Consider the following 24,258-nt stretch of genomic DNA (forward strand, 5'->3'; position numbering starts at 1 on the left):
AATAAAACCCAAAAATTCCTTTGAGTGTAGTACTAGACTGTGCGATTATTTATGTGTATAAGTTAGGATTGAAAAAAAATGTATTCTCTGGCTAAAACATTGATGTGATAGCTCAATTATTTGAAGTGTAGGACACTAATTCATTTGGGTATCATATCTTTTTCATGTAAATATTTTGTTATTCTTCAAATTTCTTCATGGAAAATAAATATAGGTGTTAAACACAGTTTGGGTATTTAGGCTCTTTGTGTTCCAAGCAACCCATGGAACTGAGACATTTAATATTTCCATAGGCAGGCTGTTATTGATTTTTTTTTTTTTCATTTTCAACCAAGGCTTGGTGTTGCAAAACACGGCTGCACAGTTGGGAGATGTGAGAGGAACACTCAGAGCAGATGAGCTCCTAGCGAATCTCTGTCTCTAAAAGGCCTTTCATTTTTATGCCTCTTAGTTTTTAAAGCAAAACCTTTGTCTATGAAGATACCTAGAAAAATTACTTTTCCAAGATGCATACTGTCTAAAAGAAGATAAGACTGATTTTGTTGTGTTTTAAGTTACTTGAGGCAGTAAGCACACTTCACCTGTATTATCAGATATAAAACATGTTTTATGCTTCCATACATTGAATGATTCTTCTCCAAGTCCAGGGAATTAAAAATATATTTAAATCACAATAAACTAAGTTTATAAGATTAAGCTTTTACCAGGAGAGAAGGACTAAGAAAAATTTTTATTAATTCATAGACTTGACTAAATGGAACCGTAAGACTCTTTTCACTGCTTATTAAATAAGGCCTCGCCTCAACATTCTATGTCCCAAATAGATTTAGTTCCTGCCAGAAAATTGAGACTACTGCCCAGCACTAAAGCTGTTTTAATGCCAAGCATCTCTATTTGAAATCATCCCCAACCTCTTCTCTGTCTCTAGACTTGTATACCTGGACTCCAATGCACAACACACTGTGCAGTGTAACTTAACTTCTAAAGGAGGCACTTCCTGGAAGAAATCTCCCCAGGAAAGCATCCTGTTTTGCAACTAATGAGACCCAAAGATAGGAAGGTTAGTTATAAGCCCTTCTCATTTGAAAGTCATATGTCAAGATTTTAATGACTTGCCCATGAAATTGGGAGTGCATATTGTTTTAATGAGATGTTGTATTTATTCCCCAATCCCATCCCCTGACTTTAATCTGTGTCTTTTCTTAGCAAGTCACGTGAAAAGAGATGCTTGGCCTACAAATAGAACAGCAGAGTGCAGCAAAAGCAATGCTTAGGAAGAGAATCTGTGATAAATAAAGACTTGGGACTATCTTCACAGGAGTCTCCAAGCCTTTAGTTGATGAGCTTTAGGAAGATGCTAACTGTCTCAGGAGTTGCTGAGTGAGGAGGAAAAGCTGACTCCATCCTTCCCCATCCCCCCTGCATCCCTCTCAGTGCAATCAGAGCCAAGTCCTTTTACATCAAAGCAACTATAAAAATAAACCAAAACTCTGAGCCCTGATCAATTCATCTTGTCTTCACCTTAACTTGAAAAAAGAAACAGAAGAAAAGAAAAAAGAGAAAAGAAAAAACCTCAAGGAGCAGAACACAACATGGTTTTGTAATAGTTACCAGGGATGTTGGTCTAGGTATGTGTGTAGAATAGCATTTGTGGCAGAGGTAAACGAGGAGGAGGCCAGGTGGTTTATATTATAAAAATAACATTGTGACCTACCATGTGCATGAAACGTTTCTTTCAGTTGACAGGAACTGGTGAGTTTTCTCTGAAAATTGGACTCCCAGACCACTCCCCTCCCCCATACCTAGCAAAGACCCCCATTCCCAGCACACACAGAGCTCCAAATTGTTCCCAACATATTTGTAGCCAGCCTGACCTATGGAGAAAGAGACACAGTATTAACCTGGGTGACTGAGTTTCAACGGTTGCCCTTTTTCACATTACCATCTGGAAGGTGGGGGAAATGCTAATATATCCACAATTAGATAAATTGGAACACATGCAAATGTTCATGCTAAGACCAGGGCAGTCAAGGTCTTAGGAAACTGAAAAGGGGACAATTAGCAGCAAGGCCTGGCTTGCGGCATTCTTTGTGCTGATGCCTTGCTGTCAGGATGAAACGGAGGTGTTGGTGACACTGACCAGAGCTGGCCAACCATACACACAAACTCTGCAAGTCACTTGCTGAGACTTGAACTCTGATTCACAAAGGCGAAATGTTCCCAACCACCTGAATGACAGACTTGACAGCTGAAAGGATTTGGGCAAGAATTCTCACCTCTTGCAGAGTCAGTTTATTTGGTTTTGCCACCTGCAAAGTCCCAGCTCAGGAGATCCCTGGAGTATATGTGCTATTGGGCAAATGCCACCTAAATAACACTGACCTGCCCTTGACCCCTGGGGGTGCGGGGTGGGGAGGAACAACATCTTCAGCTTTGGGCTCATATGTACATTCAATCTGTCACATTTGCTACTATGTTGTTGTTCTTATTCAAAAACTTCATTCCTTATAGACTGTTTTTCAACTTCTTGGTGACCATTGGTAGGGGACTGAGTAAAGTGTGCCTTGGTTTTATACATTTTGGAGCTACAAAACTTTTTTTTTTCTTGATGTCCTTAAAATACAAATATGAAAAACCTCCAGAAGTCTGTTAAGATGGAGAAAACTTACTTAAATTAATGTCTTTGCAAGTGCTTTCCTGTAGAAAACACTGTAGTCGGATGTATGTACAGTAAAACCGTGGCATCCACAAACAGCTTTCAACACATGCATTCTGTCCATTTCCTAATACTAAACATGGAGAAAATTATTAATCAAATGAAGGTTACCAGGGTAGTAACCATTCAGAATATAAATTTTGTCTGTCTAACTAGAAGCTGTTTCTATGAAAAGTAACACATTTGTCAATAATTTTATAAGCATTTAATAAATAATAATAAACCTAGCTTCTTAGTAGGCATTTCTATTTTCATAACACATACATGACTACCAAAATTTTATTTCACTTAATTTAAGAACTTCTGTACATCCTAAAAAGTTGGTAGGTCACTATTTTATTTCAGGACAAACTACTGGCCCACGAATTGATCTTGGTTGATTAATTTGCCATTCTACAGTGTCACACTTTGGAAAATTATCATGGAGGAAATAAAAACTACTGAGCACGAAAGGAAAATTGAGACCTCAATTAAGTCAGCAGTGCTTATAAACTTCCTAAGGGCCTAATTTCGGAAATGTCATAAAGAACTTTTTTTTTTTTTCAACCCGAACACTGCTTTCCTTGATTCTTGGGTAGAGGCAATTTCACTAGTGAGAAATTAACATTTTGATATTACCATTTTGATTTACCATTGTAATGAAGAAAATCTGAACACTATTAACCCCAACTTAAAACTCAATTGAAATTTATAGAACACCAAACTCCAAAAGTAGAATATGCACATTCTTTCCAGGTGTACATGGAACATTCATGAAGGTAGGCCACATTCCGAGCCATTAAAAAAAAAAAAAAAAAAGTCTTAAAAAATTTCAGAACTGAATTCAGAGTGTGTTTTTGACTACAATAAAGTTAAATTAAATTAGAAATCATTAAAAATGTAGTTCACCAAAGAGAAGTACTATAGACACTTTAAAGGATGATCACCCCGAATTGTTCTGTTCTGGAAAGGTGTTGTAGATATTGTGATTTATAATAAAAAATATATATTTGGTCTTTATCCTGGTCCCCAGTGCAGAGCTCCTAAAACCCTTAGAATTTCCTGTGGTAAGAATGAAAAAGGTATCTTTTATTATTCATAACAAAACCCTTTCTACCACACTTAAGTTTATGTTAATGAGGTGGTTTCTGAAAAGCCCCTAAGGATGGTGGCTGGATGCCAAGGGAACCAATCACATGATTAGAAGTTTGAAAGTTTCACCCTAGCATCTGACCTCCCAGGAGAGGAGAGGGACTAAAGATTGACTTAATCTGATGGCCAAAGATTTAATCAACCATGCCTATATTTTGAAACCTCCATAAAAAGCCTATGTGTTGGGACTCGGAGAGCTTCTAGGTTGGTGTACATATGGAAGTTCTGGGAGGGTGGTGCACCTAGAAAGGGCATTATGCTCTGAGTCTCTTCCCACACTTATGCACTATTCATCTTTTCCTCTGGCTGTTCCTGAGTTGTATCCCTTTACAAATAAACCAGTAAACTAGTAAGTGAACCATTTTCCTGAGTTCTGTGAGTTGTTCTAGCAAATGGTAGAACAAGAGGAGAGGGTCATCAGAACTACTTATTTTTAGCTGATTGATCAGAAACCAAGGTGACAACCTGGAGTTGCTACTGATATCTGAAGTGGAGGCAGTCTTGTAGGACAGAGCCATTCCTCTGTGGGACTTGATGCTATTTCCAGGCAGGTTGTTTAAGAATTATGTAAAATTGTAGGACGCCCAGCTGGTGTATTAGAATTCGTTTGTGTGGGGCAATTAGTTGTTTTGGTGAACAGAAGATAGAAGTGTATAGACTGTTATAGTGTATTAGAGGAGAGACTTATCCTTTTCAACCATGAAGCCAGTGAAGCTTCTGCTCAGGCTCCTTCCAAATCGCAATGCCAACTTTTTAAATTTCAAGTTTCCCCAAATTGTATAAACTTCAGGCCCCACAAAATCTGGTTCTGCCACTGACATTTAGAAATGGGATAGAAGCTAGAGCAATAATCTGAAAATAGTCCTGGGTTCCCCTGCCTCAGAATCACCTGGAAAGCTTATTAAGTGTAGACATCCTCCCTGTGCCCAATGTACTCCATCTAAAGAAACTGATTAAGTGGTCACATTGGGACCTGGGAATGTACATTTTTAGCAATTTCCCCCAGGCGATGATTTTACTATGAACAGTAAAGCTTTTGAACTCTTGGTTCAGACTCCTGGCCTAGGTTTATCAATGATCTTCATAGTGTACCCTATGGGCTCCTAGTGGCTTGTTAGTGATCTAACATGGAAAATGAAATATAAGGCACGAATGAGCTGGTCTTGGGATAATTTCTCATCCAATGGAGCTGAGGAACTTTAATTTAAATGACTTTTGCTCCTGAAGAGTTAGCAAACACTTCTTAAAATTATTGAGCAATCTTACGTGGTAAAATTCCAAATTCTCTTGGCCCCATACTTAATCAATGGGTCATGTTCAGCCAGCAGAGAAATTTCCTACAGTGGATGGCATTTGATCTTCTCATGTAATCATAGCTGACACTTCTTTCCATTTTCCTCCTCCCTTTAGTCCAGGTAAAGCATGGAAAGGACAGAAGGGAAGCAGATATTAAAATAATTGTCAGCACATTGCCTTCCTCATTGAGCACAGTTGCTTGCCACCATGTGCTGCTTCTTCTTTGGACTTTTATTCTGAATGAAGTTGAATTTGTCGGATGGGGATGGGTGGAGAAAATTTTGAAGTCTTTTGTCAAAATGGCCCACAGAATATCAAAGTAGGAGCTTTAGCTAAAAAAACTATATTGATTTGGGAAGTGCTATGAGATTTTAACCAGATTTTATATTCTCTCTATTCCAAGGTGAGTGACCATTTCTGTGATAAGCAGAATAGTAGAATAGTGTAGTAGTCAAAAATCTGAGCTCTCAAGTCAGGCAGACCTGCGGTTGAATCTTTTCTTTTCTTTTCTTTTCTTTTCTTTTCTTTTCTTTTCTTTTCTTTTCTTTTTTTTTTTGTCACCTTTTTTTAGAGGAGGGGGACAGAGAGAGAGAGAGAGAGAGAGAATCTTAAGTAGGGTCCATGCTCAGCATGGAGCCCGATGTGGGGCTTGATCTCAGGGTTGTGAGATCAACCTGAGATCATGACATGAGCTGAAATCAAGAGTTGAAGGCTTAACTGACTGAGCCTCCCAGGCACCCCTTTTTCATCACTTTTTAAGTTGTATGACCTTGAGATATAACCTGTTTCTTCATCTGCAAAATAAGGACAACAAAGAGAAATGCCTTTGTATTCGTGCTCTATGGTTGGGTAACAAATTGCCTCAAAACTTACATTCATTGTCTCCTATTGTTCTGGGGATCAGGAACCTGGAAGCAGCTTAGTTGGGTAATTCTGGCACAGGGTCTCCCGGAGGTTGTAGTCAAGCTGTCAGCTGGAGCTGAAGTCACCTGAAGTCTTGATCAGTTCTGGAGGATCAGCTTCAATCTCACTCAGATGTCTGTTGGCAGAAGGCATTAGTTGCCTATCATGTGCGTTTTTCTGTAGGACTGCTTACAACACAGTAGTGGGCTTTTCCCAGAGCAAGCTATCTAAGAGAGAAATCAACTATTACCAAGACAGATGCCACAGTTCTTTTTATAACCTAATATTGAAAGTGACATAAGCTAAGCTCTGTCCTATTCTATTGGTCACATAGACCAGCTGTAGCATAGTATGGGAGGGGACTGCATAAGGGCATGAATGCCAAGAGCAGAGATCCCAGGGGGCTGTCTCGGGGCTGGTTACTGCTGCTGCCTTTAAATAGTTTTCCTTAGCAATGCCACAAACACTCTTTTATCTTTTTTTAATCTTTTCTTTTTGCTTTAATTTTAGATTAGAACCAGGAGGCTTTGAAATGATTATGGTGGTTTATAATGTATCAGCAAATGAAAGGCATCTGAGCATCAAGATAAATGTCTGAGTGGGGTCTACTAGCCTCTTGAAAAGCATGTGGATCCACATGCCTAAGAAATCCACAGCTGACTTTAGTAAAATTTCAACTATTAAATATTGCAGCTCTGCACTTTAACAAAGTGCAAAGGACAGAAGTTGTCTCTCTATATTAACAAGTAAGAATGGTTAGCAGATAAGGCACGGTTTACAAATCTGTATTTATGATTGAGGTCTGGCTGAAAAACAGCAAGAATAAACCATACAACCTGGGAAGTCCAATTCTAGCAGGAAGTTGCTTTGAAATAACATCATACTTCACTCATTCCCCAACTAAACTCTTTGATGACCAGTTTGGACACATCAATAAAATGTCCTGTCATTTACCATATTTTATTCTCTTGCAGAATTTCCTACTGGTGGTAATTCTAATGGTGCCTGTTCTTACAGCAGAATCCACACTCTGATTTAGATTTGCCAAGTGGATTGCTTTTGGCTAAATTTCTTGCCCAAGTGCAGACCCTTATGGTTTGAGACATCCCATTTAAAGATCCCTAAAGACAAATATGCAGCCTTTATTGGCTTGGATTTGTAGCTCCAAATTTTAGAAGAAAGTGGCTGGTTAACATTATAGGCATTTTGAAGTACTTGTCTTTCAGAAATGTAAAGAACAATAGCAAGAAAAGCCTTTTGATGGTTCAGAATTTATTTTATTTTATGTACTTATTAATTGGCACATTTTCTCCCCCATTTTAACCAAAGATTCTGTACATTGGAACAATAAAATAAGTAAAGACATGTGTCTGCTTTAAAATCTTGATATTGGTTAGGTCTCCGAAGTCCTTTTTCATGCTTTCTGGGAAAAGGCTCTTCTGTTCTCTCAGCCCAGCAGTACTTTGATCTCAGAAGCAGTGCCATTTGGTTGTAAATGTATGTGGCGCCTTTGATCTACTACTTAGTTGGTCTTATTTAAAATAGATAGCTTCTTTTATCTAAGTAGTGTTTACTAGGTCTCTCTCTATGAAAGATGGTTTAAATTGCTATTATTTAGATAGAAAGTATATGAAGTTTCTTAGGACTGCCCAAATCTGAATCTAATTCTCTAAACTCTAAAACCCCAATGACTCTATTGTAGATTTCATAAAGCAAATTCCTATTAAAATGAGCTACTCCTACAGATGTCAGGTAATATTTGCAAAAAAATTGTTTGCTTTTTCATGGGAAATGGATTTTTTTCAAAGAATAATAAGCACAGCCAATGCTCAGGCAAAAATAATAATCCTAGACTGTCTGAAGTTAATGGTCAATTATCCCTCTGAAATTCACATATTAATATATTTTTATATTACTACATTATACATACCATATAAGGTATATTGAAATGGGATTATTTTAATAATAAGTATATATATTTAATTATCTTTATGAGGATTTCTTGAACATTTTATCAGGTACCTTAATGACTTGTGTTTGAATTTTCTAGGCTGCATTCAGTTGTTCACTCAACAAACTGTATTTCAGGTACAGAGACACAAAAATGACTTAGTCACAGACTCTGCCTTTAGACTGCTCACAGCCTAGGGTTATGGGGCAGAGTACTAGCAGATAATTACATAGCAGTGTGGTGAATGCCTCTCATGGACAGTGATCCTCCCACCCTGGCCCTGGGAGTGGTCATGGAAAACTTTCTGGAAGATGTGGCACTTGAGCTTCATTGCAAGCCTGCCAACTGAGATATAAATCCCATAAATCCCAAGTCCATAAGGCAAACCCAACCTACCTGCGCAGATCCCCCTAATTTAATACAAGTGTCCTAAACTTTGGAAGAGGTCTAAATCTTCAAAGGCTTTTGCCACCTGAAGTGACCCCCAAAGCCTTCTCCGTTGTCATTCAACTCTAAGAGGAAAATCCCAAACTACTTTCACATACATTTTAGAACTTTAGCACCATTCTTTTTAAAAAGGAAATATTGGAACTCTCTTTGTGTTGTAAATTAAAATTGCTGTGTATAATTGCTGTTTTGTTAGGCTGACACATGTTTTTCCCGTCCTCCTTGGTGTCATGTTCCTTTTTCAGAAGTCTTGTCATTATTTCATCTGAATACTAAACACGTGTGAGCATTTCCAAATGCTGATCCTGGGAGTAGGCACTGTGGAGAATGCTCCAGAAATACAGAAGTGGTCCTACTCAGGCTTGGAGGTTAGCTGAGGGGCAGGAAGAGATAATCTGTAGTCAAATAGAGGATCATTACTGTCCAAAGAGGGAGGTCGAAGTGAGAATCAGAGGGGGCTGGAGCCTGATCTCAGGGGACTCATACAGAGTTCATAGAGAGGGGAGGCCAACCCTTAGAGGATACAAGAACATGAGTTTGGAACATTCCTCGGTCAGCACAGAGATGGTCAGTGTGGGGCAGATAACGTAGAGATAGGGAAGTGTGGAAGCAAATGGAGGGGGTTTGGCTTTTTCCCAGTGGAGTTAGAGTCTTTGAGGCTACAAAATGGGAGAATAAAATGAGATCTCTGGTACTTGCCCTATTCTTTCTTATCGGTCACCAAACACTACTGATTCTAAGAATCATGCTTTTTAGGTGATAGGAGTCCTAGAGATCAGAGAGCCTGGCCTCCCCATTTGTCCAGTGAGGAAATAAGTCCCAAAATTCAGCATGCCTGGGTCTCGCCATCACTAAGTAGCAGAGCCAGGGGCGCCAGTCTAACATGTTGGCCAGGACCTGAGCCTGTGCTTCTCTTCCTGGGGCTTGTTTCCCACCAGGAGTTTTAGAGTAGGGTCTAGGACCCTTGGCAGTTCACAGGAACCTGTAGGAGAAATGGCATCCCATCCTCTAGTAGGAGTGGGCTCCAAGGACAGTGCAGTTCTCATTAGGGTTTCATCCCTCTATCTGGATCCCCAGGATCCATGTCAAGCCAGAATTTGAAAAGAGTAGTTGTAGTTGATAACAAAAGAGACAATAGAAAAGAAAAAAAAAAAAGAAAAGAAAAGAAAAGAAAAGAAAAGAAAAGAAAAGAATCAGGATACACTGAGCAGACCCAAGTGAGCCATTGGAAAGCCAGGTTAGGAGAATGGAGTACAATATTCCTTTTAGGAGAATTTTTTTTTTTAATGAGTTGCTAATCATAGTCTGCCTATGGTTCCTAACTCCAGAAAGGCCAAATGGAGCATGTCACACCCAAACTGTGTTGACTGACAGCAAGGTGGAAAGGATGGTCCTCAAGAAGCTCAAGGAACTGTTATTAGAGGGAAAGTGGGGGATAAATGCTGGAAAAGCCAAAACAATAGATTTTGACGGCAGCTCCTTTGTCCTGACCTGGACATATGAGTACATATAAGACTGGGATAAAAAAAAAAAAAAAAGACTGGGATAGTCCCCTAGAGTATTACCATGTGCTAGGTATTCTCAGTGCCTCAGGTATATTAAATAATTGTTATCTGTCTTCAACCCGATGACATAGACATTACTGTTATTCCCATTTACAGAGGAAGATATTGAGGCACAGAATAACTTGCTCAGAGTTTTCCAGCTAATAAGTACCATAGTTGGGATCTGAATCTGAGCAGTCTGACTCCAGAACCTGTGTTCTTAATTATTGTTTTAAAAATATCTCTTATTTCCCTCCTTTCCTTACATTTTTTTCCCTCTGAAATAAGAATTTGAGGAAGGTCTTGAAAATGAATGTAATCATCAAGTACACAATAGTGACTCATTAATTTTATTATTATTTATCAACAGTATGCAAAGTCTCTGGTGCAAAACATAACATTCAAAGACTATAAGAGAATACAAAAATCATTTGAAGACCTAAACTAAGACATTTGCATGGACTCTAGGGCAGAAAGAAAATCTACACGATCTTCAGGGTATTAGCAATGGGTAAGAGAGAATAGGTGCAGAGAGTAAACATATGAGTGAAAGCGTCCAGAAATCCATTGAGGCAGTGACAAAAATGGTGAGATGCTGAATCCTGTAATGATTCCTTTTTTCCTTCCCTTCTCAAGTGCTGCTTAAGTAGAGCTGAGGCCAGACGAGATGCAGCGAAAGTGGCCCTCATCAACTCCCTCTTCAATGAGCTGCCCTCTCGAAGGATCACTAAGGAATTCATTATGGAGAGTGTACAGGAAGCAGTTGCCTCCACCAGTGTGAGTATCTACTAGGGTAGAGAGCTGGGGGTACTAAAGCATAGAGGCATTTGCATCTGGGGAAATACTAAAGTGAGCAAATTCTTTAAGAATTGTGCAAGTTTGGGAAGACTGGCTGGCTTGGTTGTGAGTTTCAGCCTCACATTGGGCAGAGACTTTAAAACAAACAAAATTGTGCAGGGTTAATTTTAACCCATGAGATCATTGGTTTTCAACAAAATGAACACTTGGCTTGGAAATCAAGAAGTTAGCTGGCTCCCTCTGCCCCATGTCAGAAATATTTTTTAGTTACCCTGGATGAGCACTAATCAAATTTTAAATCAAGATAGATAATTTGATCCATCCTAATTTATTTGAATGTTTGCTGTTTGAAAAGTATTGATTCTTTTAGGGCCTGGAAATGCATGCAATGAATACTGCCTTAATCTAGAGGTAAACTAGCTCATTTTTCCCCCAAACTTTATTTTTCATAAAAATTATCCTAAGTGTGCATTAAAAGTATCAATTCCCCAGCCAGTGTGGGGGTCCTGCAATCTGTATTTTTAAGGAAAAGCTGACTGCTTAGACATGGAAAAGCCATATGCCCAATATTTGTTAGTTCTTAGAATTATCATGCTTAGTATTAATTCTTTCAGAGAGATGAACATTTTTTTCAGAGAAAATTACTGTTAATGGACATAGTTAATGCAAAATGCATTAGAGCAAAAGCTCTTCTTAGAAATTTAGGTATTTTCTTAGCAATCTAGGAATAAATAATTTGCCCCATGAGTTATTTAAGAACTTCTGCTACTTGCTACCTACAAACTACAAATAATGGAGGAAGCCTTGGTTTCCCACTGTGGCAGGTGTCTCCCTGTGTGTCCTCCAAAGGCAGAAACTTGGCATTACTGAGGGAATTAGCCACCTCCTGGCTTTGCTTTTAGCATGAATAAACCCCATCTCAGATTTACATTCTCTGATTACCTTAATCTGATTATAAAGTTTCTGTCATTTTGGAGAAGCTGCTGAAAGTGAAGGACACATTGTCACACTAGCAGTGACCCTTTTCTTCCTTTTCCCTTCATAAATGCTCTTGTCACCCACAGGAGAGATAAGAGAAGGGGCAGGGGACAGAGAATGGTTGACCTGAAAGGGAGACATCGGGGAGCTCTGTTCTCTATCTGCTGTCAGGATGAAAGGAAGCTTTTATTTTCTTGCCCTGTAAATTTCAAGGGCCTTTGAGGAAGAGAAGTTAGGAAAATGATGCCTGATTTATATGTGTGGAATTTACTCAGGAGCAGGGAGGGGCCCTCAGTGTAAATGTAATTTATCATTTTTTCATGGAAATTTCTAAGGGAAGAGAATATATAAGGTTTGCAGGCTTCTGGATGGATTTCCTCTGGGATATTTAAAAAGCCAACATAAATATTTCAACAGCAGCATGTTAATGTTACTGCATTCAGAAGCTATAAATTTGCTGCTATCTGATGCTGGCAGTTGTTTGTTCAGCCTCACAAAGGCATTGCCTACCTCCCCAGAAATCCAAGGCCCTGGGATCCTGCAGGGTAAGCCCCAATGCCAATCTAGCACTTGTGTTAGCTTTTTTACTGCCCCTGCCCCTAACCAAATTGAAGGGCAATTTCATTTCTACTCGTCACCCACCCACGTTGTTTCCTAAAGATTAGGTAGTCCAGAAATGAAAAAAATACACACCGAGATCCATGTCTCCATGTCAAGCACCAGCATATTATAAAAATCCCCCATTAAGAATCATGGCAGTAAAATATGAATGGTTCATACAACCAGAGAATTCTTTCCCTGCCGGTTATATAATCTTGCCTGGTTACCATCAAATCAGAACAAGCATTTCAAGATTTCAAATAACAGATGAAGGCAGCCTCAGAGGGCAATCGTGCAAACATTACCCCCATCAACAGCAAAAACCTTGTACAAAGATAAAAGAATTTCTACTTTGGGAAAATTATTCTTTTAGCAAGAATATTATCAATTAACTTTCTAATGACAATTGATCAAATGGATTACAAAAGTCCTCTACCTGAGTCAAGGTGAGATTAAGGATTTTTATCCCAAATCAACTGGAGACTGTCGTAGAATGCATACCTGAAGGGTCAATATAATAGAAGTTTCACTATAGGGCCACAGCATTAATTCGTGACCACAAAAGAAGAGGGAAAAATCCATAATATTTTCCTTTTCTGCTTTCTTCCCAAGGGCACTTTGGATGATGCGGATGACCCGAGCACCAGTATTGGAGCCTACCACTACATGCTGATGTCAAACATGGGGAAGACCATGCTGGAATTTCAGGTACCTGACTTACTGTACAATCCAGAAGCCTAGGAGAATACCACTCTTATCATTAACGTCTCCTGTGCTGATAACCTAGTTGTTTTGTGTTTTGGTCATTTTAACTTAACCCTCTTTGAGTCCAGCATGGTAGCCCTTAGCCACACCTCAGGAGGCTAAAACAAACAAGCAAACAAGGCACAGTCTTTGCTTTCTTGCAGTGAAGTAAAGCACTTAAGTCTAAGAAACAGCTGGGGAAAAACACCATCTGAAGACCCTGTAACATTTCACCGGCCCTTCCGTACTAAGTTCCTCTTTTAAGCTGAGTTGAACAGTTTGAAGAGTTGGCTGTGACCGTTTGGTTCTTAATTTTCAGAAGTCTTAGATGAAACTGTCTGCAACGTACATTAAACAATGCCCCCCTCAGTTCTGGTATTTCCATTAAACAAGATCTACCACCACCCATTGTTAACTAGGTCAAAAGATTCAGCCAACTGTAACCCTGTTCATCCACTGCTGACAAATGATAATAGACCTGAGAAACCACACTACCTATTTTTGCAAATTAAACGACCATCTTAATAACATTAACAATAAGAATAATAATACCCAACACTTACTGAATGCTTACTTTCTCTGACACTGTGCTCACTGGGGTAAGCATTTAAAAATATCATAGCTCAACACTCAAGATAAACATGAGTATTTATTATCCCCTTGTCATCACTGTGGGAAGTGTGCCATAGAGCTTAGTCAATTGCAGAGCAAAGACCCCCACAGTCTGATTTCTGAGCTCACATTCACAACTATTATCTTTTATTGGGCTGGGGAGATGAAAATTCAGTATGATTGGGCATGAAATGTGTGCCCTCTGAAAAAAAACAACTGGAACGCTGACTATCCATATTTACGAAATGCTAGTAGGAATCAATACACAGTGTTATAATGAAGAGACTCGGTCCCCAGTATTTCTATTATTTTAGGTTAGATTCCCAGAAGCAATCAGAGATATAGTTTTATGGACGAAAATGTTCATCCAGGTGTAATTTACAAGTGTTTCATCTGAGCCCTGAAGCCACCAGCCTTCAAATACCTTTCAAACTGTTTTCTGGACTGCAATAGCATAGCCACTTTGTGGGTTGATACGTCCCTCTTGCCCATTTTTTTTTTTTTTAAATCAGGATTTTCCTCCATTAGTCCCTTGTTTGAAGCAAAAATACTCCCTCTTCATTTGGTCATTCAATTTTCTTTTTAAGTGATAGTGTTCTCATTGACCTTTGATGTTGATTGCCTTGGGTTTGAAGAGAACAGATATCCCTAAAGCCTAAGCTCTGGAATAGATAGGGGCATGCTTGAGTTCAGTGATTCTGAGCCCAGACTCTGAAGTGGGCTGGTCCGGTTTAGCTCGGCTCTACTTTTCAACTCTAAATCTGTTTCCTCATTGTATGTAAATTAGGGAGACCTATAGTACTAGTGCAACCTCCCAGTGCCACTGTGAGCATTAAATGGGACAATATTGAAAGAGTTCAAAACAGTTCCTGGCATATGGTAAATACTCAGTGAAGATTGACAACTGTTATTATACATACTTCTGAAGAAGGACTGTGTCACTTGAAATGCCAAAGGCTACCGCATGGATCCCCTTGACAACTTTACCTTAAGGTTTTAAGTAACTTAAAGATTTCACATCAGGACAAGGCAGCACCCTGCAAACATCTCAGGGCTCTTGCTGTAGAATAAAGGGTGGAGCTATAAAGGGTCCATTCTTTTCCCCATAATGAACTAAAGACAAACAGAGAAAAAAACAAACGGGAGGAGTATAACACAAGTGAAAGAACACCGATTTTTAAAAACTGACAAAATAAAAATCTTAATGCCCATTGTATAGGATTTTTGTGAAATTTATACAACATGATATTTATAAAGTGTCTAGTAATTTCCCCAAGGAAGAATTCCATTTATTTTAATTCCTCCCCTCTCAACCCCAACATAGGAATATTGCACTTTTTTTATTATAAAATGAATGTTGCCTGCCCTGGTATGTAATAGCTTGTATGTGATTTAATAGCTATTTTCAGAAAATTAAGAATAATTTTTGAATGCAATTGAGTTAGTCTGCCAAAGATAGGAGAAGGCAGGATTAAAAAAAATAAATCTTAAAATTTTGTCCAAGTACTATGAATGGCTCTACTCAAACTTTTAGTAATTCTTAATTACCTTGCGATGGGCTGTATGTTTTCTGTGTGGTCTATGTAGTAAGGTGTTTAAATGTGTGAAATAATAACTTGAATCAAACTGTGGAAATGCTTCATAAATTCTCATAAAAGAAGCTGGGAGCAGGATGGGGGACAAAGGAAGAGGAAGATGTGAGGGCAGGAAAAATCCAAACTCACTCCCCCAGTAGGTATGCTGGCAACCCAGGAGGAGGGCCATGGAGCACATCCCTTTTCCTTCCGCCAGTTCTAGGTTGCCTGCTGGGTCCCGGCACATTCCTTGGTGGCCTGGGTTAAATGCATCAGCTTGTTTCTGCGCATAATGGGAATTGACCACAGACCTGGGCTGTTTGCAGCCGACACAGCAATTCAGTACCCCTGGTGGGTAATAGATGTGTGTCTGTATGTAGCTACGGATGAGTATGCCATATAAAAACAAGGCTGGTGTCTCCTGACTGCCTGCAGGCTTTCCAGGGGGGCTGTCAAGGAGGCAGCACTCAGAGGAAACGTGATAGGCTTACGTTCACTTCGTGGGAGGGAAGCTGAGTAGCTTTGCCATACCCAAAACTGCCTTAAGTTTGGGGGGAGGGATGGCGACAGCACTAGCCACTGGGTCTTGTCAAGGTCAGATTTGAGGCGGACTTTGACTGAAGCTGGTTAATATATTTATTCTGAAGCCTAATGCAGTCCAAGGACGAGTTGTTTATTTACATCTTTGCTAAATTCTCCAGGTCGCCTTTTAAAACCTCATCCCATAAACAAATTTCCTCTTAAATCCATTCTCTTGGGTGGGGAGATGGTGCCCACCTGTTTTTCAAGTTCTCCATTTACAGTGTTTGTTTTTCTTATTTCTGATGAATCACAGAACCAAGCGAGTCTCCCAGACAAAGTTCCAGAGAGAAGCAGAGTACCTTTTCTTCCCACAAAGTAGCTGAAAGGGCAAACATTTTTCCTAACAGGAAGCAACACCATGGAGCACTATGAGGACAGAGGCCAGCTGTTGGTGGTTTAAACTGAATGAATGACAAATCGAACCAGGAAAGCTGTAGAAGGAAAGCTGAAACTTGAATGCAGAAAACACAAGGCTTGCTTCTCCATTTGATTTCAAATTTATTTTACTGGTCAGGACTGGCTGCATAATCCTTGGGGCTCATACAAAATGAAAATGCAGGGCCTTTTGTTAAAGAATCACTAAGAATTTCAAGTCAGGGGAGCATGAAATCAAGCTTGGGATCCTGTGAGAAGCCGGCCTTGTCCCTGAGACAGAGACTCACCAGAAGGGACTAGACTAGGGTAACAGGAGTTAGGCATTCACCTCAGGCACAAAATTTAAAGGAGTGTCAAAAAACTCAGTGATCAAGATAATATTATAATGCAATATTTTAAAAACTCAAAATGAATGTGTAAAAAATTCATAAACAAAATATCAAAATTTTAAATAAAGACAAAATTTGTTTTAAATTTTTCGTTTATTTGAGAGAAAGAGACAATGAGCTGGGGTGGGGTGGGGGGGTGGAGCCAGGGAAAATGCAGGCTCCCCACTGAGCAGGACCCTGGGATCATGACCTGAGCAAAAGACAGACACCTAACCAGCTGAGACAACCTGGCGCCCTTAAAGACAGATTTTGAAATAAAAGGCCCTGGACTTTCATTAGTCACCTTAAATCTTGCTTCACTCACGTCATCCTAGTCCCAACCCAACCTATAGGCCAGCTTCTGGTTTATCTGTCCGGTACCCAGATTCCCTGGTCTTCTAGATCAGGTGCATAACAAATAGCACAGCTCAAAGCCATGAATGAGGAGCAGGACAGATAACCTACCAAACAGATTTCCTTTAAGCGATAAGGCTTTGACAGGTAAAACGATGAAAACCAGGCAGCAAGGACTCATGGTAAAACTAGGGAATGAATCCTTCTAGAAGTCCACAGCCCCCTTCTTACCAGTCTACAATAATGCAAGGATTTCCAATGGAATCAGTGAGAAGCATACAAGGATTTCCTGGGCTCACCTGGACTCGTACAGCTTTGGGACTATCTGAGGATAGTAAATTTGATATTAGGAGAAATAAAGAAGTAGGATAGAGAGAATATGGAAATATTTCAATATACTTTACATAGTGATGGTAAGATTAGTATCTCTACAGAAGAGGGCAAGAACTAGATTGGTACATAATGTACGAAGGCAGAAATAAGGTCATCTTCCCTGTGGAATTTTTGGGAAAGAGAACAACACTGAGGAAGAGGCAGTTGTGTTACTGCTGCAGGAAAAATTCTTTGGGGATGGAATGAGAATTTAGGTAAGCCAGAAGAGATATGGGAGATGAGTCTCCTGCAGTCAAAAACAGTTCAAATCTCTGTGGGCAAGTTTTTGAGAGATGTAGGTTGCCAAGAGACATGAGAATGGTTTCTGGCTCTGTTCATAGAAGAATTGTGGGTTCTAAAGTCTTAGGAGGACTGCTGGGTGGAATGACAGGGGTTTATCTGGAAGGGGGGCAATGGTTACTATATATAAATAAGAATGAGAGCTTAGAAAACATTGGAGGAAGAATATGTTACTAAGGCAATAATTGTCAGAGGATGGAATTAAGAGCCCTGCAGGCTGTTTCTCAAACCGGGCCACAAGAATACCAGGACAATACCAAGATGGCTATTGAAAGTCACCGAAGAACTCGGTATATCGTTCTGGGTCATACAGAGTTTAATCATTATAAACTTGGGTTAAGGGGAAGATGGGGGAAGGGAGGTGGTATTTATTATTTTTAAAAATGGACATATACTAGAATGCAAAATTCAAGGGGAGTCTTAAAACATTAAATGAAAAGAAACGTCTTATTTGGAAATAGTGACTATTCTGTAACAGCACAGAGACTGTTCCTTATCAGGACATAAAAAGTGATCCTTTTCATTTTTATGGCAGCAAAGTCTTTAGTGAGTGGGTTTAAAGGTACAGTGAGAAAGGCAGCACAGATTTATCCTGAGGAGTCACTGGGGTAACTTTGATGAGAAGCACAGGGGTAAGAGGCAGATTACGTAAGATTTGGCTATAGAACTAACCACTCTCACTTTTCCAGATTATCATAGTGATGTGACAAAGTGCAAATTTGGATGGGGCAGGGACAAGTAGAGGAGAGAGGACATGAGAGGGGTGGGTGGCTTCCCTGGGCAGTGGGCCCAGGACCCTAGGCAGATGGCGGCGTCTCTGTTTGAGGCAGGTGGAATAATTCCACGGGTATCCATGTCTCATTTTAATTAATGGAAACACATGATTTTACTTTTACTGAAGTCTCTATGGGCTCTTTGAGTGCTTACTGTACAGTGGAATACAGACAAAATCTCCAACTGAAAAGAAGGGGAAAAAATCCTATTATACTCTACTGGCAATTTCAGACATAAGAATGATGATATTTGCTCTTCTGATTATCTTATAGCTTTAGAATTTACCTAATAATTTTAAGATGTCTGAAATCTCAGAATGTCTTAAGTCTCCTCATTTTCATAATTTAAACTTTTTCCTGAGCATGTACGGATAAAGACAATAAAAATCGTTTTTTTGAATGGTCAGTAGGACAACTGTCTAGATGGTACATTTTCATAACTAGTGTCACGACCAAGAATTTCCTTAATTGTATTGTGTGTATGTGGTTTATGCCGTTAATCCATAATAGATGTCTCTCTGACCAAAAAGGAAAAAAGATGCAGATAGAAGACTGCTACTTCTAATCACATTAGGAAAGTAACATCTTCAGTATTTATACAGTTTGGCTTGCCCTTAATATGATGAAGGGAAAGGCTACTAGAAGCTTAATGCCTTGCTCAGCCCTGGCCATTGGATGTGAAAACTATGGATTGGTTTTAATGTCAGTTCAACCTATCTACTTTTTCAGGACTTTCTTGACTGAACTTATAAGCATAGGAGTATTTTACAGTTTCTGTAGCTTGTCCATTATATGTTATCTAGATCTACTTTTTTGGCTGACTTTTTAAAAAAATTTAAATGGTTTTCTTTAATATATAATATTGTCATGTGATTCAAAACTCAAAAGGTACAAAAGAATGTCAGAGGGAGGTCTCCCTCCCACTCCTGCCCCACAGGCATTCCTGTTCCCATCCCAGAGACAATTATGTTGCCCAGCTCTTTTGTATCTTGCCAGAACTCATATAGGCACTTACAAACAAATATTTATAGAGATTCTCTATTCTTTTTTAAGTGCACAGTATATGTTTGTGGACCTCGCTTTTCTTTTAACACCACATCATAGAGATTATTTTAAAACCTAGAGAGCCTTCTCATCCTTTGTGAATGAAAGGATTCAGTGGTATGAATGTATTGTAGAGGAGGAAAAATAATTTTCCCTGTACCCTCTTAGCTGAGACTTCTGTAATAAAAGACAGATTAATAGGAGAAAAATGGAAGTTTATTGACACATATACTTCATGTATACATGAGAGATACTGAGGGTGAAATAGTATCTTTCTGTGGCGGCTTGGAATTTAGGATCAAATACCATCTTAACAGGGAAAGAGGAGGGGGGTGTAGGCCTCTTAGGGGATAGTAAATGATTTTTAAGAAAGATGAATGGACCCTTAGAAGAATAGGTGGCAGTTATGTTGGTCTGGTCTTCTGTGATGAGTCAATGTTCCCTGGTTGATGAAATTCCTCAGGAGGGAATTTCTCATAATTGGGTTCCTTTTGGAGGATGTGTCTTTAGGCAGATAAGCAGAGTTCAGAGAAAGCCTTTCCTTTCATTTGCTGTTTTTCAAGTGCTTACACCTTAAAATAATTAATATACCAAAGTGGCATGTTTTAGGGTGCCATGTCCTGAACTCTTATTTTTGGGCAGCAAATTCTGCTACTCTTCAGTCTCATCCTTTTTTAAACTATTCCTTTAAAAATGAGCATTTGAACATCTGGGTGACTCAGTCGGTTAAGTATCTGATTCAGTTTTCTGCTCAGTTCATGACCTCATGGGTGAGATGGAGGGAGACCCACATTGGGCTCCACAGTCACTGGGGAGTCTGCTTGAAAATTCTCTCCCTCTGCTCCTCCCCTCACTCATGCACACACTCTTCCTAAAATGAATAGGTCTTTAAAGAAAAATTTGACAATGTCCACCTCAAGCTGACGCTACCTAATTAGATACAGGAACCGGAATCAGCTGGGAAAATACTAAGTTTATTCTCTGCCTTACAATCAGAAAACTGTACCCATTCTGTAAACTAAAAGTTTTTTTTTTTTTCCAAAGTCAGTTCCCTTTATTAAATGTTGATTTTTCAGACCAGAAATACAAAATAAAAGTAGAAATAGGCCCCCGTTAGGAGCTATGGCCTGCCCTCACCTGACCCCTGCTGCAGCAACCTGAACAGGAGAAGCAGCAGCCATATCCCTAAGGTCGCAGGAGCAGGCTCAGGATTCCACCCTGCACTGCACTGCCCCACCCAATCTCTCCCCAAGTTATCAAGAGCCATCCTTGAGAAGCAGTAGAGAGGACACCTCCCCTGCTGCCCAGGTGAAGTGCATGTCACCAGGAGAGCTTGTCAAGATGGCACAAAATCCAAGGACTGCATTTCATGAGAAACTGGTACCAAAACATGGGTGGAGAGACTGCAGGTTGTGACAGGGCAAGCCCAAGGAGACTTCATGACGGACTTCGTGTGCAAACAAGCAGCCCAGCAGAGTAAGCTGCTGACTTGACCGAAACCCCGGCGAGAAGAAATCAGACACCCCCACCCCGCCCCCAACTCCGGCGTGAATTAAAAAAACATTCCCGTAGACACAGTATCTCGCTTTTCAGATCTTGAAAGGTTTGAGAACTTGGAAACAAAGTAAACTATAAACTTGTACAAATTGGTTTAAAAAAAAAAATCGCTGCCACTCTTTTTTTTTTCCCCCCTGTTTTTGTTTCGTTTTTGTAGCCTTGACATTCACCTCCCTTATGTAGTTGAGATATCTAGCTAACTTGGTCTTTTTTGTTGTTTGTTTTTACTCCTTATTTCCTCACTTTCTCCAGTGCTCAACTGTTAGATATTAATCTTGGCAAACTGCTTAATCTTGTGGATTTTGTAGATGGTTTCAAATGACTGAACTGCATTCAGATTTACGAGTGGAAGGAAAAATTGCATTAGTTGGTTGCATGAACTTTGAAGGGCAGATATTACTGCACAAACTCTGCCATCTCGCTTCATTTTTTTAACTATGCATTTGAGTACAGACTAATTTTTTTTTTTAAATATGCTAAACTGGAAGATTAAACAGATGTGGGCCAAACCGTTCTGGATCAGGAAAAGTCATACTGTTCACTTTCAAGTTGGCTGTCCCCCCTCCCCCATATGTACAGACAATAATAGGGTGTGGAATGTCGTCAGTGGCAAACATTTCACAGATTTTTATTTTGTTTCTGTCTTCAACATTTTTGACACTGTGCTAATAGTTATATTCAGTACATGAAAAGATACTACTGTGTTGAAAGCTTTTTAGGAAATTTTGACAGTATTTTTGTACAAAACATTTTTTTGAGAAAATACTTGTTAATTTATTCTATTTTAATTTGCCAATGTCAATAAAAAGTTAAGAAATAAAAAAAAAAAAACTGGCCAATGCCAGTTTCCCCAGCTGGTCAAAACTGCCCACTGTTTCTGGAATGGTATGGAACTTACAGCAAAAGAAACAAAAGTCAGAATCTTTGCTGTTGCCGGGCCCATTGATGTTCATTTATAGAAAATCAGTCAGCTACGACATAAGGCACATCAGTCAGTACCTGTCAGTATGTCACTTAAACATTTATAATTCCAGGCCCAAGAAGAGCCAGGTTGAAAGCAAAGTAGGTTATTATTCCTTTTCCTTTTCTATATCTTGTTCTCAGTGACACACTGTGTTGAAGAGGATCAGAGTGGAGGATTCTCTATTTAAATAAATAAATAAATCTTTAGAAATAAATACAAATAAAAACTAGCATTTAAAACATTCCCAGCCTCAGGCAATTCTAAAAAACAATACAGTGAATAACTTTGCCTATACATTATTCTGAGATGTGCTGGTATATTTAGATAACTTCTTGGGTGTAAAATTGTTAGAGCATATGTTTTTTTTTGGGGGGGGGGTAGTTAAGAGAGTTGGGGGAAGAGGCAGAGGAAGAGGAGGAGGCAGGCTCCATGCTCAGTGGGAGCCCAAAGCATGGCTCTATCTCATGGCCCTGAGATCATTACCTGAGCCAAAATCGAGCCTGATGCTTAACTGACTGAGCCTACCCAGGCGCCCCAAGCATATGTATTTTTAATGTTGAAAGATACTTGTCAACTGGTATCTTAGTCATTTTATTGTGCAAATATTAATATAATAGAGGAGGGAAGGAAGAATGCTCCAGAAGCTTGGAGGACTCTGGTGTTTGAAATGTCTTAAAGTGTTCCATTGATATTGTATATTCTATTTCCCTGAGATAGTTGCAATCAGAGTTATGCCCTGCCCAGCTTTTATACTTTGTTTTACATTTCTGCTTTGAGAGTAATGGCAAGTATTTGGGTTTTGCAGGAGCTGATGACCATTTTCCAGCTACTGCACTGGAATGGAAGCCTAAAAGCCCTTCGTGAAACAAAGTGTTCCCGACAGGTGAGATTTTCCAATTGAGAACGAATTTATGTCCTATGGACTGAGCAGATGGCTTGTTGTCTTCCTAGATTTCCTTTATTTGGATTTTTCTCTGTTTAAATCTGGTACTTTATCTAGTAAGAGCAGAGGATACATGAAAACCAGTCCCATTTGAGCCAGAGACTGACCACATATGCTAAGGAGAATGTTGCTTGCATGTAGGACTGATACCTATACTAAATGCCAGAATGGAGGGATCTTTTAGACTTGGTTTCTAAGTCAAATGCTGAATCTCTCTTCGCACCTGCCCCACCTTAGAATCTGTGCCCTCTTCTACTCTCCATGCAGAAATAAATTTGAGAATGCACTGCTTCTGAACCTCCTTACTAAAGAGAGGTAAAGTTGGTTGCAGCTGGAGGATTTTTCTCACACCCACCAGAAGTCCCCAAAAGACAACAGAAATGATTATAATGTTGGGCATTCAGTCACTTCAGTTTTTTGGTTTAGAAGTTTCTTCTTTATTTTTCAGAAACAAAGTCTCACTATATAAGATATAAGATATATATAATCCTATAAGAAGCATCCCTCCCCCCCCCCATTTTTTTTAATGGCAAAGGCAATTCCCTTCCTGTGTCTTTAATAGTTTTCACCTACTATCCTCCAAGATTTATCCTTCCTTTGTGCACCAGTAGACTTTGAAAAATGACTTTTTTTTTTTTTTTTTTTTTTAGAATTTGCTAACAGGAATTTGTGTGAGGAATAAAGCCTCTACCAGTCAGCTAGATGTGGGTGGATATAAGAGTTTTCCATCTACTGCAGCCCCAGGAGTTTTTAGTTGTTCTCTGGTTAGAAAGTCTGGCTTTCAAAATGTCAAGGATGGAAAAGAAATGAGTAGTTGACAATGGCTTGGGCTATTTTTTCTTTTCCTTTGATTTTATAAAAGGCCTTTGAAATTTGCTGGGTTGGTTATAAACACTTTTCCATGGTTGTTTTTAATTTGTTAAGGTCATAAATAAATACCACATGTTCCTGAAAATAAAAATAAGCAATGCATCCCCTCTACAAGATCTTCTTAAAGTGTATCCATCAAACCTATACATGATGTTATGATGCATTGGGAAATTTTTCACATGAGAATTGACAGGTAGTGACTAATTTTGAATTATTAACAGAAAAGAGAATGTACATGAAGGTACCATTATGATATCAATAATGCCTACGTTCCACAGTACACTTTTAAAGTTCTTTCTGTAGTTTCTGTGAACCATTTGGACTGCCATCTATCTTATGTTAACAACACAGCAGTTAGGAAGTTGATTCTCCTTGTTTCTAAGCGTTGTCCTGACTCAAAGCCTCCTGCTCTCTGCAATGGGTGTGACCAAACCAAATTCTGCCCTAATCCTTCCATATAAT

At 39.3% G+C, this 24,258-nt stretch overlaps 1 protein-coding gene across 1 annotated transcript in view; it reads left to right on the top strand.

The window, feature by feature from the left end:
* LIX1 (limb and CNS expressed 1) overlaps window positions 1-24,258 on the top strand; it is a 52,449-nt gene that overhangs the window by 25,277 nt on the left and 2,914 nt on the right. The window contains exons 3-5 of the mRNA XM_025992850.2: window positions 10,625-10,765; window positions 12,977-13,072; window positions 22,789-22,866. Of these exons, the coding sequence (XP_025848635.1) occupies window positions 10,625-10,765; window positions 12,977-13,072; window positions 22,789-22,866 (315 nt within the window). The remainder of the gene's footprint in view (window positions 1-10,624; window positions 10,766-12,976; window positions 13,073-22,788; window positions 22,867-24,258) is intronic.

Source organism: Vulpes vulpes, chromosome 14 (assembly GCF_048418805.1).
Source record: "Vulpes vulpes isolate BD-2025 chromosome 14, VulVul3, whole genome shotgun sequence".
In the NCBI taxonomy this organism is placed as follows: Eukaryota; Metazoa; Chordata; class Mammalia; order Carnivora; family Canidae; genus Vulpes; species Vulpes vulpes.